This window comes from Oryzias latipes, chromosome 17 (genome assembly GCF_053564925.1).
Source record: "Oryzias latipes strain Hd-rR chromosome 17, Olatipes_Hd-rR_3.1".
Lineage (NCBI taxonomy): Eukaryota > Metazoa > Chordata > Actinopteri > Beloniformes > Adrianichthyidae > Oryzias > Oryzias latipes.
This window is the reverse complement of record NC_136253.1, coordinates 2,639,707-2,653,212: the sequence shown is the minus strand read 5'-3', so window position 1 is coordinate 2,653,212 and position 13,506 is coordinate 2,639,707. Positions and strand designations below refer to the sequence as shown.

The following is a 13,506-nucleotide window of genomic DNA, read 5'->3' as shown; positions in this document are numbered from 1 at the left end:
GCATCTCTGGGTATTTCTTTATTTCAAATGAATGCTGTTCATCAGGAGCAGATAAAAAAGGCTGTTTTGAAAGAGCCACAAGCTTCCTGCTCCACCTCATTATGATGCAACCACCTGTAAACCACTGGATTCACGGACGTCTCTGTTTTCTTTCTTTCTCTTCAAAACTGTACGGCTGGGTAGCTCTGATATTGCTGAGACAAGATGAGACATTTTGAATTTGAAAAAGACTTTTCACATCACAGATGGTTTGAACTGAACAAAGGAAGAACTTTTATTATTTAAAAGATAAATTCTGACAACAAGAACAACTTCTGTTTAATAACAGATGAATTTTAAGAATCAATGATAAGTTTCTTTTACTCAATAAAGCTAACTTTTACATATTTTATTGGCAGACTAGTTTACTTATATCAAGTGAAAACAACTCATGACATGTCAGCTGTTTGGTCACTGATCTTAAAAAAGCCACTCTGATCATCTATTGATCTACTATACAAGTATTCCCAGTGATGTTTTAAATGAGGATTCTGATGTTTTTAGCTAAAATAAACAAACCTGTGTTGTTTTCTAGGACATAGTTTCTGCAGAGCGGTAGTAGTTCATTACAAATTCACCTCTGGGTTTGAGCAACCCCTCACCCCTCACTCTCTTTCCTGTTGCTGTTTAAGCGGAGCAGAGAGCTTGTGACCTGCACCGTCTATTTTCTGCGTAACAAAGAAGTTCTTTTATCAAATAGTATTTTTTCTTCTGCTCCTGTTTCACAACGATTTGAATAAGAAATACTCCGAAATGCTTTTTTAACCTTAATTTTCTTTATACATGTCCTCCATCATCAGAAAAATGCCACCAAAACATTAAAAACACAATTTTCATTGGAGTGGGTCTTTAAATCCAGTGTAAAAAAGTAAAACATTGACTAAAAATGAGACAGATGGATGTAGTTGGTAAGAATGAAAGTTTTTGCAATGATGTGGATTTCAGCTTTTGAATGTGTTCCTTTCATGGTGTGGTTTTACAAGAATGACTGAATTCTAAGCTTCCAGTGAACTCACCCTCCAGCTCGCAGCCCAGCAGCTCCAGGCGGAGGCCGATGCCCTCGGCGGTGGCCCTCTCTGGGTAAATCCTGACGAAACGAGTCCGCAGAAGTCCAACTGTCCTCACCTCTGGCGTTTCATGGTTCTGGTTTCCAGTGAAAACCTTCAGGGGAGTGACATTTTCTTTCTGTTATTACAGCATAAGGAAAGGACAGGCTCAGCTGGAGTTCAGAGCACCAGAAGGACTGCTTTCAACAGCAACACTGCCTGATCAGCTGCAGCAGATTATTGTCCCTCTGAGGACAGAGGAACAGCAGCTTTGCTACGTGCAGGAATACAGGCACCATCTCGGTCCCTCAGCCTCGTCCTTTTTAGCAGCTACGTTGTGAAAAACAGCACAGGAAACAGAACGGAGCTGCAACAAAACATCTAGATCAATGTCTGCAGTGAAGCAGCAGGAGTCTAATGGCTGGCCTTGTCCTCCGTCTGACCATCTGGAACGCATAGAGGAGGATGTCACAGCAGCGGGGGCAGCCGAGGAGGGGGACCAGGGGCCGGACAGCAGCAGCATGAATTCCCACTGGGGTGAGGCTCACAGACTTGGCTTTTCATCCAACCAGAGTTGAAAAAAATAAAACTAGGAATGACGTTTTATCTCAGATTCTTTGGCACATGTTTCTGCTCAGATTCAAAGCTAGAGCTGCAGTTTTAGATTCACTCAGGCACATCTAGGGTTTAACCAGAACACGAGTTACTCTACAGCGAGAAAAAGATTCTGTTTGCGGTTCAGACAGGTCACCTTGGCTCTGGTCGTGTTCTCCTCCTTGATGAAGGTCCAATGATCGCCATCCAGACTGTGGCCGACTTTGAACTTCTTCATGAAGACGTTGCGGTCGCGGTGTTTCCCGCCCTGGATCATCACACCACTCACCATCTTATCCTGGCCCAGATCCACCTGATGAGGAGTTACAGCACTGCTGTTAGATTGTGTACCAAAAAACGAGAAACGAGGAGGGAGAAGCAAAAGGCAATGCCATACAGAGCATCACACTTTAGAAACAGATGAAACCATGACCAGAAGTAATGCAAAAGGAGGTTTTAAGCTTTCTAATACGGACATTTCCCATTTTTTGTTTTTATTTACTGTACTCTAAATTGATTTACAACAAATCCTTTGTTAAGACAGTTTGCAGAAGTGTCAGAAGAGTTGAACTCATGTCCAGTTAATTTTTCTGTCATTCATTCCTATTCATTTAAATAGATATAAAAACTTGGATAATAAAATAAAGCCATTGCAGATATCTTGCACAATGTTTTTAATACTTTGATTAGATGGAATTCATAATAACAATCATTCAAATAGAGGCTAGTTCATGACAGCTGTCTCTCATTTATTGTACACATGCTATATTGTTACATTTCAAACAAAAACATTATTACTATTATTCATCCTCTTATTAAGTTGTTAAACTCAGATCATGTTAAATTGAACAAAGTTCAATGAATGAGATGTCAGTGTAACTAAATTCTGAATTTTCTGAATGATAACATTTTTAACCTTTTTACATTTTTGGGGTGTATTTTTAGTATTTTTTATCATCTAGCTGCTTTTAAGAAAATGTCTCCAATACATTTTTTATTCTATTCTAATTCATTCAGTTACATCACATGTTATTGTAGGAAACCTCAAGTTATTCCATTACAAATAAAATCTTAATTGGTCAGTAATAAACTGGATAAATTATTGTTTAATCAGATAGTTTCATATCAGCTGTAATTGAAAAACCTTTAGTAAACACATGTTTGTTCTAGGAAACAAAGCAAGCTCATTCCAGCTCAATGACAAATACAATTTCAATATTAACATTTTTATTAGCTAAGGAAACTAATGCTGGAAATTGGATTTTAAGTTGTGATTTAAGTTTTAAGTTGTGCTAAAAACGTGTAAAACCTGGAAAAATTCACAATTTGCCTGTGGTATGGTGGACATTTTTGTTTCACTCCCAAACTTTAAAATCGAAGTTTCACACGAACCTGCAGCCACTCGTTCCTGAAGGGCTGCTTGATTTGCTGTCCAGTCCAGCCGGACCTGCCCGTCAAGAGCCGGGCGTTCTCAGCCACCCAGCCACGGTCGGCGTAGGACGAGGCGCTGACCTGAGCGTCGGTGATCTGCCCTGACACCATTCCCAACATCACTGAACACGGGGAATCTGCACGGCGACAGGGGGACCATGAGAAACTCTACTTATGTTTATTTTATTCCTTCCATGAAGAAAATGACATTAAAATATTCAGTTAGCTGCATAAGTCCACTCAACTTCATGACTGGAAGGAGCTTCTTCTATTATTTCTGCCCCTTTATCATATTTGAAAGAAAAAGCAACAATCCTCGATGGCCTTTACCACCTGCCACCACACACATCTACACATTACATATTCCTCAAGTTTCTTCTTTACAAATATTTTTTAAAATAAAACTTTATCTGTACAACGTTTGAGCATTCCAAACTTTACCCCAACAAAAACCAAACAGGTCTGCTTTAAAGCAGTACCAGCAACTTGAAACTTAAAACCACATCTCCTCCTGTGATTTTCATCTTCTGAAGGAAAAACCAACAAAGGTTGTAGGCTCTCTGGCATCTCTCTGTTTTTTACTTTGAGAATTCCTAATAAAACTTGCTGTTTTACTAAATCTTCAGTCTTGATAAATAAAGCATTTGTTGGTTCCTTCTATCCAACTTTATGACTAATTTGAATAACATTTTTCTGTTGTAAACATAATGGCATTAAATTGGTTTTAGATGTTTTACCCCACACTTCAACACAATAAGTGAAATACTATAATTGAACAATATAACATTACAGGATAAATAGCACTTGACGTTATTCAAAACGAATGTAGTTTTAGCCACTTTACTTTTAACACAAATTCCCTCCCTGCTCCCTAACTACTAATAAAGATGTAGTGCAGTGACATTCTACTGCCCTGGATTCAGAGCAACATTCCAGTGACTCCATTGCTAAAAAGTTGAATTTTACACCAAAAAATAAACTTAGAATAAACAACATTCTACAACGTTTCAAAGTATTTGTCTTTTTTATATTCATGACACTTTTTTAGTTCACTTATGTGTTGATATTTAGTACTTTTGGTCCACTTTTGCTGACTAATAAAAGGAACATTTATAAAAAGTTTAACGTCTGGCATTTACCCATTTTTATGATGAAGGAGTTAATTCTTCCCACCTGAGCAGAGAAAATGATCTAATATAAACTTCACAGAGGTGGCTGACATCAAACAGCAAGAACGTAAGGATGTTAGGCGATGAGTGATGAGGCAGAATAATTCTGCTGGGCTTTACTGGAATAAATGATGGAGTCCTCCTGCTGGAGCTTATGCTGGCTTTCAAAGCAATCATCTTTTCAAATCAACAAAGAGCGACAGGAGGTACCGCTCCTGCGAGCAATAAAGACGTCGCTATGATTTACCATCCAGAGACACAAATGTTTAGAATGAGGCCGGCACAGAGCTGGCAGGTTCAACTTTAAAGACATTACATTTTGTGACATTATTAAAGCTTTTCAAAAGTTTTTTTTTTACGACGTTTACGAAACGATGTTTCAAAGTCGTCACCCCCCCCCCCCCCCCAAGCTGATTATCTGGAAGGTGTCTCCTATGTCCTCGGGGTTACCTGATATCCTGCAGCCGTAGACCTCGAAGCGCATGCAGATGCCTTGCTCCCAGGTCATGGGTCGGATGCGAATGTAGCGAGTCAGGGTGGGTTTGGGGAGGAGGGCTCGAGCCACGTCGGTGGGATTTACATTCCCTTCAAAGATCTGCAGAAAAGCAGGAGGCATAGAGTTGAGAGCTTTTGTTGCTTTAGCAGAGATCTTTGTTAGCTTCAAGTGGCTCACTTAAGGTGCTGCCATCTCATTTTAGTATGATTTCCAATTGACCTGCTCTGTAATTGTTAGGACAGAAAATGTGTTTTCCAGATTTGTTCAGAACTCCAATAATGGAGTTAAAAGGAAGAACATGATTCTGATCTCTTTAAGACTGACAATATGATAACAAGCAAACAAATAAAATCACACCTTCACGGTAAAAACACTGAGGAGTGTCACACCAGCTGTCTCTCCCTACTAAAATGAGAAATTCCTTTTCATATTTAGTGATGTTTGTTTATGCGTCAATGGAAATGAAATGAATGCATCACTGAATGAAGGGAACCTTCTGCTTTGAGCCCTCCTTCACTGTGACCCAGTCCTCTCCGTTGGAGCTCAGGTCCACTTTGTACGTGCGGACAAAGTAGCGCTTCCTGGTCTCCTTTGAGATTGCACCCTGTGTCTCGATGGCAGTGATGAACCGCAGGAACCCCAGATCCACCTGGAGACAAGCAAACAAACAAAGAGGATAGGATGAAGAGCCGGTTGCAGGCTGACCTCTGCAACAAAAACCAATGTCTTGTGCTGTGACTGGTCCATCCATCCATCCATAGTTTTAGAATGGAGGAGGCTGAACTTTTGGTTTCTGCTTCTTAATTCAGATTCTTACATTTTATAGATTTTAGTAATGATTTAAATGCGTGCAGGAAAACAGTCTGTTGGTATAAACCACACAACAGTTTCAAATGAAGGATGCACAAATACATTTTTGGATATTCACTAGATGTTTACTCTATGAGAGAAACATTCAAAGGTTGTGGCATTTCTTTGGATTCTTTCTGTGTGGTGTTTAACTTTTCTGTTAAACATTAGGAGTGAGTGAGTCTACTGCAGGTGTTTGTGACCTCTGACCTCTGCAGGGTAAACCCTGACTGCTTCATGCTGTTAGAGAAAGGCTCCAGCAATCCCTGTCATCAGGATGAAGTTGTGAAGATTTATTCCTGACAATGTGGAAGTGATGTTGACAAAGGCAAACATGTTCTGGGAGCAGCTGCAGGAAAATCTAAAACAATCAATTTTCATTTTCTTTGAGTTTTCCTTATTTTGCTACTTGTTTTGGTGCTTACCGTGTAACCATGGTAACAGATAATAGTTTAGTGATAGGATCAACAAATGATTTGTCTGCATTTTCTAAACTGAATTGAACTAAAACCAAAGAAGAAAAAACGAAATAAAAATAGTTTTTGTTTTTGTTTGATTCCGCCATTTTTCCAAATGAGCAACAATTTTATTGAGTAACATTTAGAAACAAAGGGTGGAAAAATCTCCCCTCATTTTTCTCTAAATACCCACATAATTTCTACTTCTATGTAACAAAGGCCACAAATTCTGACCAAAAATGACACCAAAACTGTAATTTTCTTTACTTCCAACAGCATTAACTAATTTTAAATCTAAGCTTCAGTTTGGGGGATGGAAACAAATGAACTGGACTCCAAGTCCAGTTTTAGCATCTCTTTAAATCATTTGAAGTGTCAGAGCTAAAGGGGTGTTTCTTTTTCTTTGCGGCCCGACTCAAAGCTTGTTGTGTTCTGCTGATTGAGTTAGTTTGATGGAAAGGCAGACAGAAATGGGTTTAAAGATGAACCAGAAATAGAAAAGAATGTCAATTGGAAGTGATTTGATTTAGCATGAAGGCAGACCAAACACAGCTGCAAACCTCATTTCTGCTCGGGTTTTATTTTCCAAAGACACTTTCCACGTCAAAGAGTCGCCTTCATTTCAAAGAACTTCTTTATCTCGGAGTGAAGTTCCACTCACATTTTCTTTTCTTGGAAAGATGTTTTTCCATTATTCCCATGGAATTGTGATCTGAGTGATAAAAAGCTGATAAGACTCTTTCAGATGGGCTTTTTTCCAGCATTAGGGTTGTTCAAAGGTCTGAACATAAAGTGGCAGAAAAAATGTAGAAAGTGAAGGACGTGATCAGCACAGATAACACCAAGCTGCTGCTTATCTGGAATGAAGAGAACTTCAATTAAATAAGCGCAGGCATGGAATAAATGAGACGATGCTTCATTTCACGTCAGTTTTCATGTTTGCTAATGTTGGAAAGCAGACCAGAATAAACGTACAGTTTGTGGGAGCCTGGGTAAAAGGGTTGGTGATTATGAAGAGCGTGTGGGAAAACCCCCCAGGGTTTGCTCTTTAAGGGACGGAGCAGGAAGCAGCACCCCGCAGGTCAGTGACAGACGGCGAGGCCTCTGGGAAACAGAGTTCCTCGCCAGCACTCCCAGCTCCGTTTACGTCTCCATTCCCACGAGAGGCAGTGCCTCTGGAGCACTAATGACACAATCTGAGGTCAAAGATGGATGCGTGGAGTAAATATAGTTGGGACGGTTTAGAAACAAGCTGCTGGGAAACTTATGATGCTTTAAATGTTCTTCATTTCAAAGATCCTTTCATCAAAACGTAAGAACGAAACACAGAAAACAATGAAAAAAATCTAAAGTTTGTCAAACACACCAGTTTGTAAGTTTCACAAATCAACTCTCTATTTGGTTATTTCTGAGGAATGTCAGTGTTTCTCTGTTAAATGTGTAAGAGGACTAAAGAAATCAAACTGTTTGACTGTTTGAAGACAGGAAGCCACACATCATTTTCTCTTGGACTGTTTGCCTACATGGCTGCTGAAACCTGACAAAAAATGTGAGTAAATTCATCTCAAGCAATAATGCACGAATAACAGATTAGTGACCCACAAACGGACATAACTGTTCTGTCAGATCTCTAAAGACGAAACGCCAACTCAAAGCAAAAACACCCACAGAGGTTTTCAATGCCTGTTTTCAAATAGTTTTGCTAAAGACATATGGCTGCACGGTGGTGCAGTGGTCAGCGCTCTAGCCTCGCAGCAAGAAGGTTCTGGTTCAAGTCCTGGCTGGGGGACCTGAACCAGAACATCTCTGTGTGGAGTTTGCATATTCTCCCTGTTTGTGTGTGGGTTTTCTGCGTCCAAAAACATGGTTAATCTAAATTGTGCATGTGGGTGCAGACACTAGCCTGTGACAGACTGGGGGCCTGTCCAGGGTGCCCCCTCCCCTGCCTTTGCCCACAAGTGGCCGGGATAAAATAAAATTCCTAATATATAATGCCTTTGAAGCATGTTTTAATGGCAATTTCTCTATTATGCGAGTAATAAGTTTTATTCTATTGTATTCTTTTAAATGAATCTACTAATAAAAAATGGGAAAAACAAACATCTAAACACAGGAAAACAGACCCAACATGCATGTTCGGCTGCTTTTATGCTCTCATGTGTTTGTTTTACTGATCTTTGCCGATAAAAACCTTTGAGCTTTTTTGACATCATTCATTTCTACCACTAACAGGTAAATCTTCCTGCCGTTCAGATAAGGCTTGGGTTTCTAATTGTTTCTGAAGGGTTTACAAGTTCACTGGGGCAAATATCTATGCTGTGAAAGGTCAGCTCCTTTGTCTTTATGGAGGCCTTCATGGATTCTCCAGATGTTGCTGATCTTCCTGCTGGCGTCAATAGATCCTGGAGACAAACGTCAGGGTGTCTATAAATACCTGAAGTCTGGGGAAGGAAGTCTTTCCTGGCTCCTCATCACTGCTCTTCATCACTAAATGAATTACCTCAACATCTAAAGACACCACAAGTGTCCATTTAGTGCAAGTGAAGTGTGATTGCTGTGTTGGAACTTCCTTTTTGTGTATTAATTCAAATGATTCCCAGATCCATATGCTTTGTCGGCTCATTTCCAATCTTTTTTTTGGTTCATCATCAAAGCGTTCCCAGGGGTCTTTTAACAAACCTGTGTCCTTTTCTAGGACATTGTTTTTGCAGAGTGGCTCATGTTCATTACACAAAATTCACCTCTGAGTTGTGGGACGGACATTAGAATAGAACAACCCCACCCCCCCTTCCCCTCTCTTGTGGCCTGTCCAGTGTATTTTTTATATAACTAATATTTTCTTTTTGAAAGAGCCTTTTTTTGTCTTCTCCTGGTTTACAACGATTTGAATACATAAATACTCTGAATTTTCTGAATAAATGTCCTCCGTGAGCAGAAAAAAACCACAACAACAAAAAAACACCAAACGCACCGGTTTCATCATGATGGGTCTTTACGATGAATTTTACGGCCCTCTCCCTTTTTTCTTCAGTGAGTCTCTTTTTTGAGTTACAATTTACAAACATGCAGACGTTAACAGCTGACTGTAGATTGGCAGCATTGTGCTGCAGTGAGTCACTGCACAGAGAAACATGATGACACGTTTATCACAAACACGCACAATGAGCTCAATGTCTGCTGTCAGCCCAACTGCCGCTGGGTAACATCACCTTCACAACATTACCAACATGATCCTCAAAATAGCCTCGTTAAATTATAAATGTCTATAAATGAATAACGAAGATGGTGCCACACAAGAGCTAGCTAAAAGATTATGTGTGGACACACATAATCAGATTAAATATTCTTCACAGAAAGTCCTTCAGAGGGCTGGTAACCACAGAGGCAAAGGGGGAAGCTCCGCCGCCACAGCAGACGTTTGCACGCCAAGCTGTCTGCATGAGTTCATCTGGCAGCGGACGCCGATGGACCCAGGCTGCAGGCGGCAGAGCTAGCAGGACAAAACCTTGTGACTGGCGAGAACAGAGGCTGACGTCACCTCCTGCAGAGGATGACGTGAAGGCGGAACAGGCCGGTTCTGTGCTCTCTGTGTGAATCTTCACTATCTTTTAAAAATCAAAGAAATATCACAGAACATCGTTGAAAGTGGGAGCTTGTGTTTCCCAAGACAAACTGTTGTAGTTGATTCATGGCTCTTTCTGTCTGTGGAGACAGGAGCTGAAATGTAAATGAAAGTTCCTCGAAAGTTAAATGAAAATAGATTTTCTTCTGGAATAGCCTTGTTTTACACAATCGTAAAAATAGCTGGAATGAAAGTCAAGGAGGAAAACTTGAGGTAATTTCTTTAAATCCGGTACTTGGAAATTAGGCTGCAGTACCCATTTTAACCAATATGTGTCAGTCTTACACATTAGATTAACCAAATAAATGATGGTTAAATTCTATTCATAATAAATGTTATAACAGTTACAACTAAGAATATCTGCATAAAGACGTTAAGGATTAGAAACATATGAATTATGTTCATAAAAACTGTACGACAAAATGACTCCTGCTTTCAATCACGCCTGTCCAAATATTTCTATTGTTACTCCTCAAGAGCATCAAATCTAATGTTTTTCAAATCTGAGCTCTATGCTAATTAGAGAGCCTGTTTTATGCTCCCTGAGATCATAATTTGTACATTTAGGTTGGAAAAGGGCACCAAAAACAGTGAAATGTTTGTCTTTGCAATCATTTCAAACACAAAGCAATATGAATGACCTTTAGGTAAACTCTTCTTCTTTTCTTTATAATATAGCTAAACCCATTAACCCACATGAATGCTCTGTTCTTCATTTCCTTCCATCCCTGTAGGGCTCGCTGGGAGCCAGTAGCTAAAAGGACTCCCCAGACAGACAATAGAAAGCCATGCGTATTAATCCACCACTTTCCTGTCTGCTTCCTGCTGTAACCCTCACAGGATGGAAGTGAGGGTCTGCTCTAATAGCGTGGGGCATTGTGAGTCTTCCTCTGTGAGTTCCTGCCCAGGACAATGGGACGGTACCGGACCGCAGGCCGCACCTCACTGCTGCAGACCGGCTCCTCCACACTAAGTCCTCTCAGTCCAAAGCTCATTATAAAAACATCTGACATGATGTTTAGATTCTTTAATTAAATCAGTAGTCGGTTAGTGGGAGGGCAAAAGAACTGCAGCAGTAATCCAAACAAATCTGATGCAGTTCCTGTGGTTTTAACTCAATATGAGGAGCTGCATTCTTCAGCAGGAATGCTGGAGAAAACAGGAAAAAACTGGCCATGTGTTGACTTCAATCCATAAAACTGCTTTTCTTTTAGCTGCTCTTTCGACATAAGCAGCTTTGTTGTATTTAAAAGCCATTTCTTATTCTCCATACATTGGACAATCTTAAAATGAGAGTTAGAGACAGAAGCTTCGGGATTTTCCTCTGGAGATCCTCCAGTTTCTGCTATGGTTTCTGCCCAGCAGTTGATGCTGAATGCTTACAAGCTGGAAATACAGATTTCACACTAAGGATAATAGCTGATCTGGATTGGGTCACGTCTCCACAAAAACAAGGCAATTCCGACTCCAAAAATGATGCTTCATAAGAAAAACTGTGACGAAATCAACCCTTAATGCTTGGAAGGTGGACTTATTTTTGTTCTGAAAACGGTTTGATAAGGTATTTCATCATGGCTGACCTGAATCCACTCCCGGATGGTGTCGTCTGACGGTGTCCAGCCGTTCTCCGGGTAGTTGAGCCGCGAGCGTTCTGGGGACCAGTTGGAGTTGTACTGTGAGGAAGCTGTGATGTGCTCTGAGGGGATTTCCCCCGACTCCATTCCCAGCGGCTCGTCACAGCTGGAATCTATGGAGAAGAAGCGCGACTCCTGAACTGAGCAAACCTCAACACCTTCAGTCATCAAACAATGAGGTCTGGTTCAACCAGAACTTTTGGTCGAACTAAACTGATAAACCAAGTATGACAGTCAGAAATCCAGCATTTTTAACCTGTATTACATGATTCATCAGCTAGATTTGCTGAATATTGATATTTTTGCTTATTTCTTCAAACTTTAACTCTGGAGCCTCTGTTTTCTACATTTTCCTTAGTGCAGAACCCAAATCCAGAGAGGCTCCTCAGTAGCTTTTTGCAAGGCTAGGCCAAAAGTCAAGTCTGGTTTGAAGGCTTGAAAATTAGGCTTCTTTTTTGCACAGACCTACAGTGATAACAACAAACGATTTGTTTTTGCTCTAGTGCTGAAGCACAAATAGACAAGAGCTCATTTGCTTCATCAATTTTACCATAAATATTCCTCAAATGAAGCTCAAACAGTCGTTTTTTTGCATGAACCACAACATGCTAAAGTCAAATCCTCAAAGTCAAACCTCAAGTCCGGTTCAGGTGTCCTACATGTGTAAGCAGGACTAAAGTTTGGCTTAAACCCCACAAACCTCAGTCTTAAATCAAGGTCAAGGCCCCATCTCAAAATCCTCCAGAAAATCTAACTTCCACTTAAAAGAAGCAATTTCCTTTTTTTAAGTGAGGAAATGTTGATTAGCTTCTTCAAAGACCTAACCCAATGGAAACTGTGTTTTTAGCATGTACTTGTGGATTTTTCTCCTGATGTACAAAGAAAATTAATGCATTTCTGAGTATTTTTCCTTTTTCAAATTGGAGAAAACAAAAAATGCCGTTGGAAAAAGGTTGTATTTGTGACGTAGAAAAGGTGCTGCAGGCCACAAGCTCTGCTCCATTCTGATGCATCCACGTCTAAACAAATAGATCCATTTCTGTTCCATCAGTAACGTTAGGTTGGGGGGATTTTGGTTAAAAACGTCATCATAATTGTAATAAAAAAACACTGGGAATGCTCAAAAAAGGTCAAAAGACGATGTGTGTGGGACTTTAAATACTGAATGCAGAGTTTTTGTGCAGTTTTTGAAGAATAAACAGCATCACAAATAGAATTGCTCTGGGTTCAGAGAACAATCACAGCGGTCAGGAAAACATCAGGAACACTTCAAGAAAAATCAACAAATGATTCACTTTGGTATGGTGACACCCCCCCACCCCCCAAAAAAAACCTTGCAGTTTTAATTTAGCTTTCTCTTGTTTTTGTTATTTCCATCCAGCTGTTTCTAAGCTCACTCAGAGCCTCACAGCTGGATTCACAAACACCAAAAGACCTGAAGTTTGATTCTCAGAAAGGCAGCGTCCATTCTCTACCAGCGGGGGGAGGAAGACGGAGGGGGCTCAAAAGAATTGCTTGGGTCTGTGTGAGAGGGAAGTCCACTCGGAGACACAAAGTCTGGCAGACAGACACAAACACGCCCCATCATTCCAAGCTCCAGACGTGCAAAGCTGGCCTCGCCACACCGACAGTTGTCAAGCAAAAGAACTTCTATCTTTTCATTTCCACCAGAAAAGTTCTTCCACCGAGGAAGTGCTCTCTAAAAAAGCCTCCATTCTGCCTGTCAGCTCCATTTTAAGCCCTTTACAGTTTGCATTCATGAGACCGGCTCTGCTGACAGCAGCAACGACAGAAACACGTCATTCTCCTCCTTCTGAGTCTGCGGACACAAAAGAGCCAATCTGACGTCTCTGTCGGTGGCTCTGCTCATCAAAGGCCCAGCTGGAGGCGATTCTTGATGAGGCGGCGGTTAGAAGGGAGCGATGGAAAGCCATCGCTTCACTGCAGGACGCCCAGCTTGGACTCCTCAGTGGCTGTCAGCAAGGAGAGGCAAAATGCCTGGACTTGAATGGGAGCTCTGTCTGAGCAGGTCCAGAAGCTGAATCAGCTTTTTAGCTCCAAGAATGACCAGAAACTACTGCTGCTCAGGTCAAATAATCCTCACTAAACACACAGCTCCACTTCCACAACACCTGCTGACTGAGGTGCTGAGGCCTCTAATGGAAAAT

General features: G+C 40.7%; 1 protein-coding gene across 1 annotated transcript in view; it reads right to left on the bottom strand.

The window, feature by feature from the left end:
* LOC101156916 (neuropilin-1a) overlaps nucleotides 1-13,506 on the bottom strand; it is a 74,628-nt gene that overhangs the window by 18,468 nt on the left and 42,654 nt on the right. The window contains exons 6-11 of the mRNA XM_023965221.2: nucleotides 11,285-11,451; nucleotides 5,269-5,424; nucleotides 4,730-4,874; nucleotides 3,072-3,247; nucleotides 1,837-1,992; nucleotides 1,056-1,200 (exon numbers count right to left, since the gene is read on the bottom strand). Of these exons, the coding sequence (XP_023820989.1) occupies nucleotides 1,056-1,200; nucleotides 1,837-1,992; nucleotides 3,072-3,247; nucleotides 4,730-4,874; nucleotides 5,269-5,424; nucleotides 11,285-11,451 (945 nt within the window). The remainder of the gene's footprint in view (nucleotides 1-1,055; nucleotides 1,201-1,836; nucleotides 1,993-3,071; nucleotides 3,248-4,729; nucleotides 4,875-5,268; nucleotides 5,425-11,284; nucleotides 11,452-13,506) is intronic.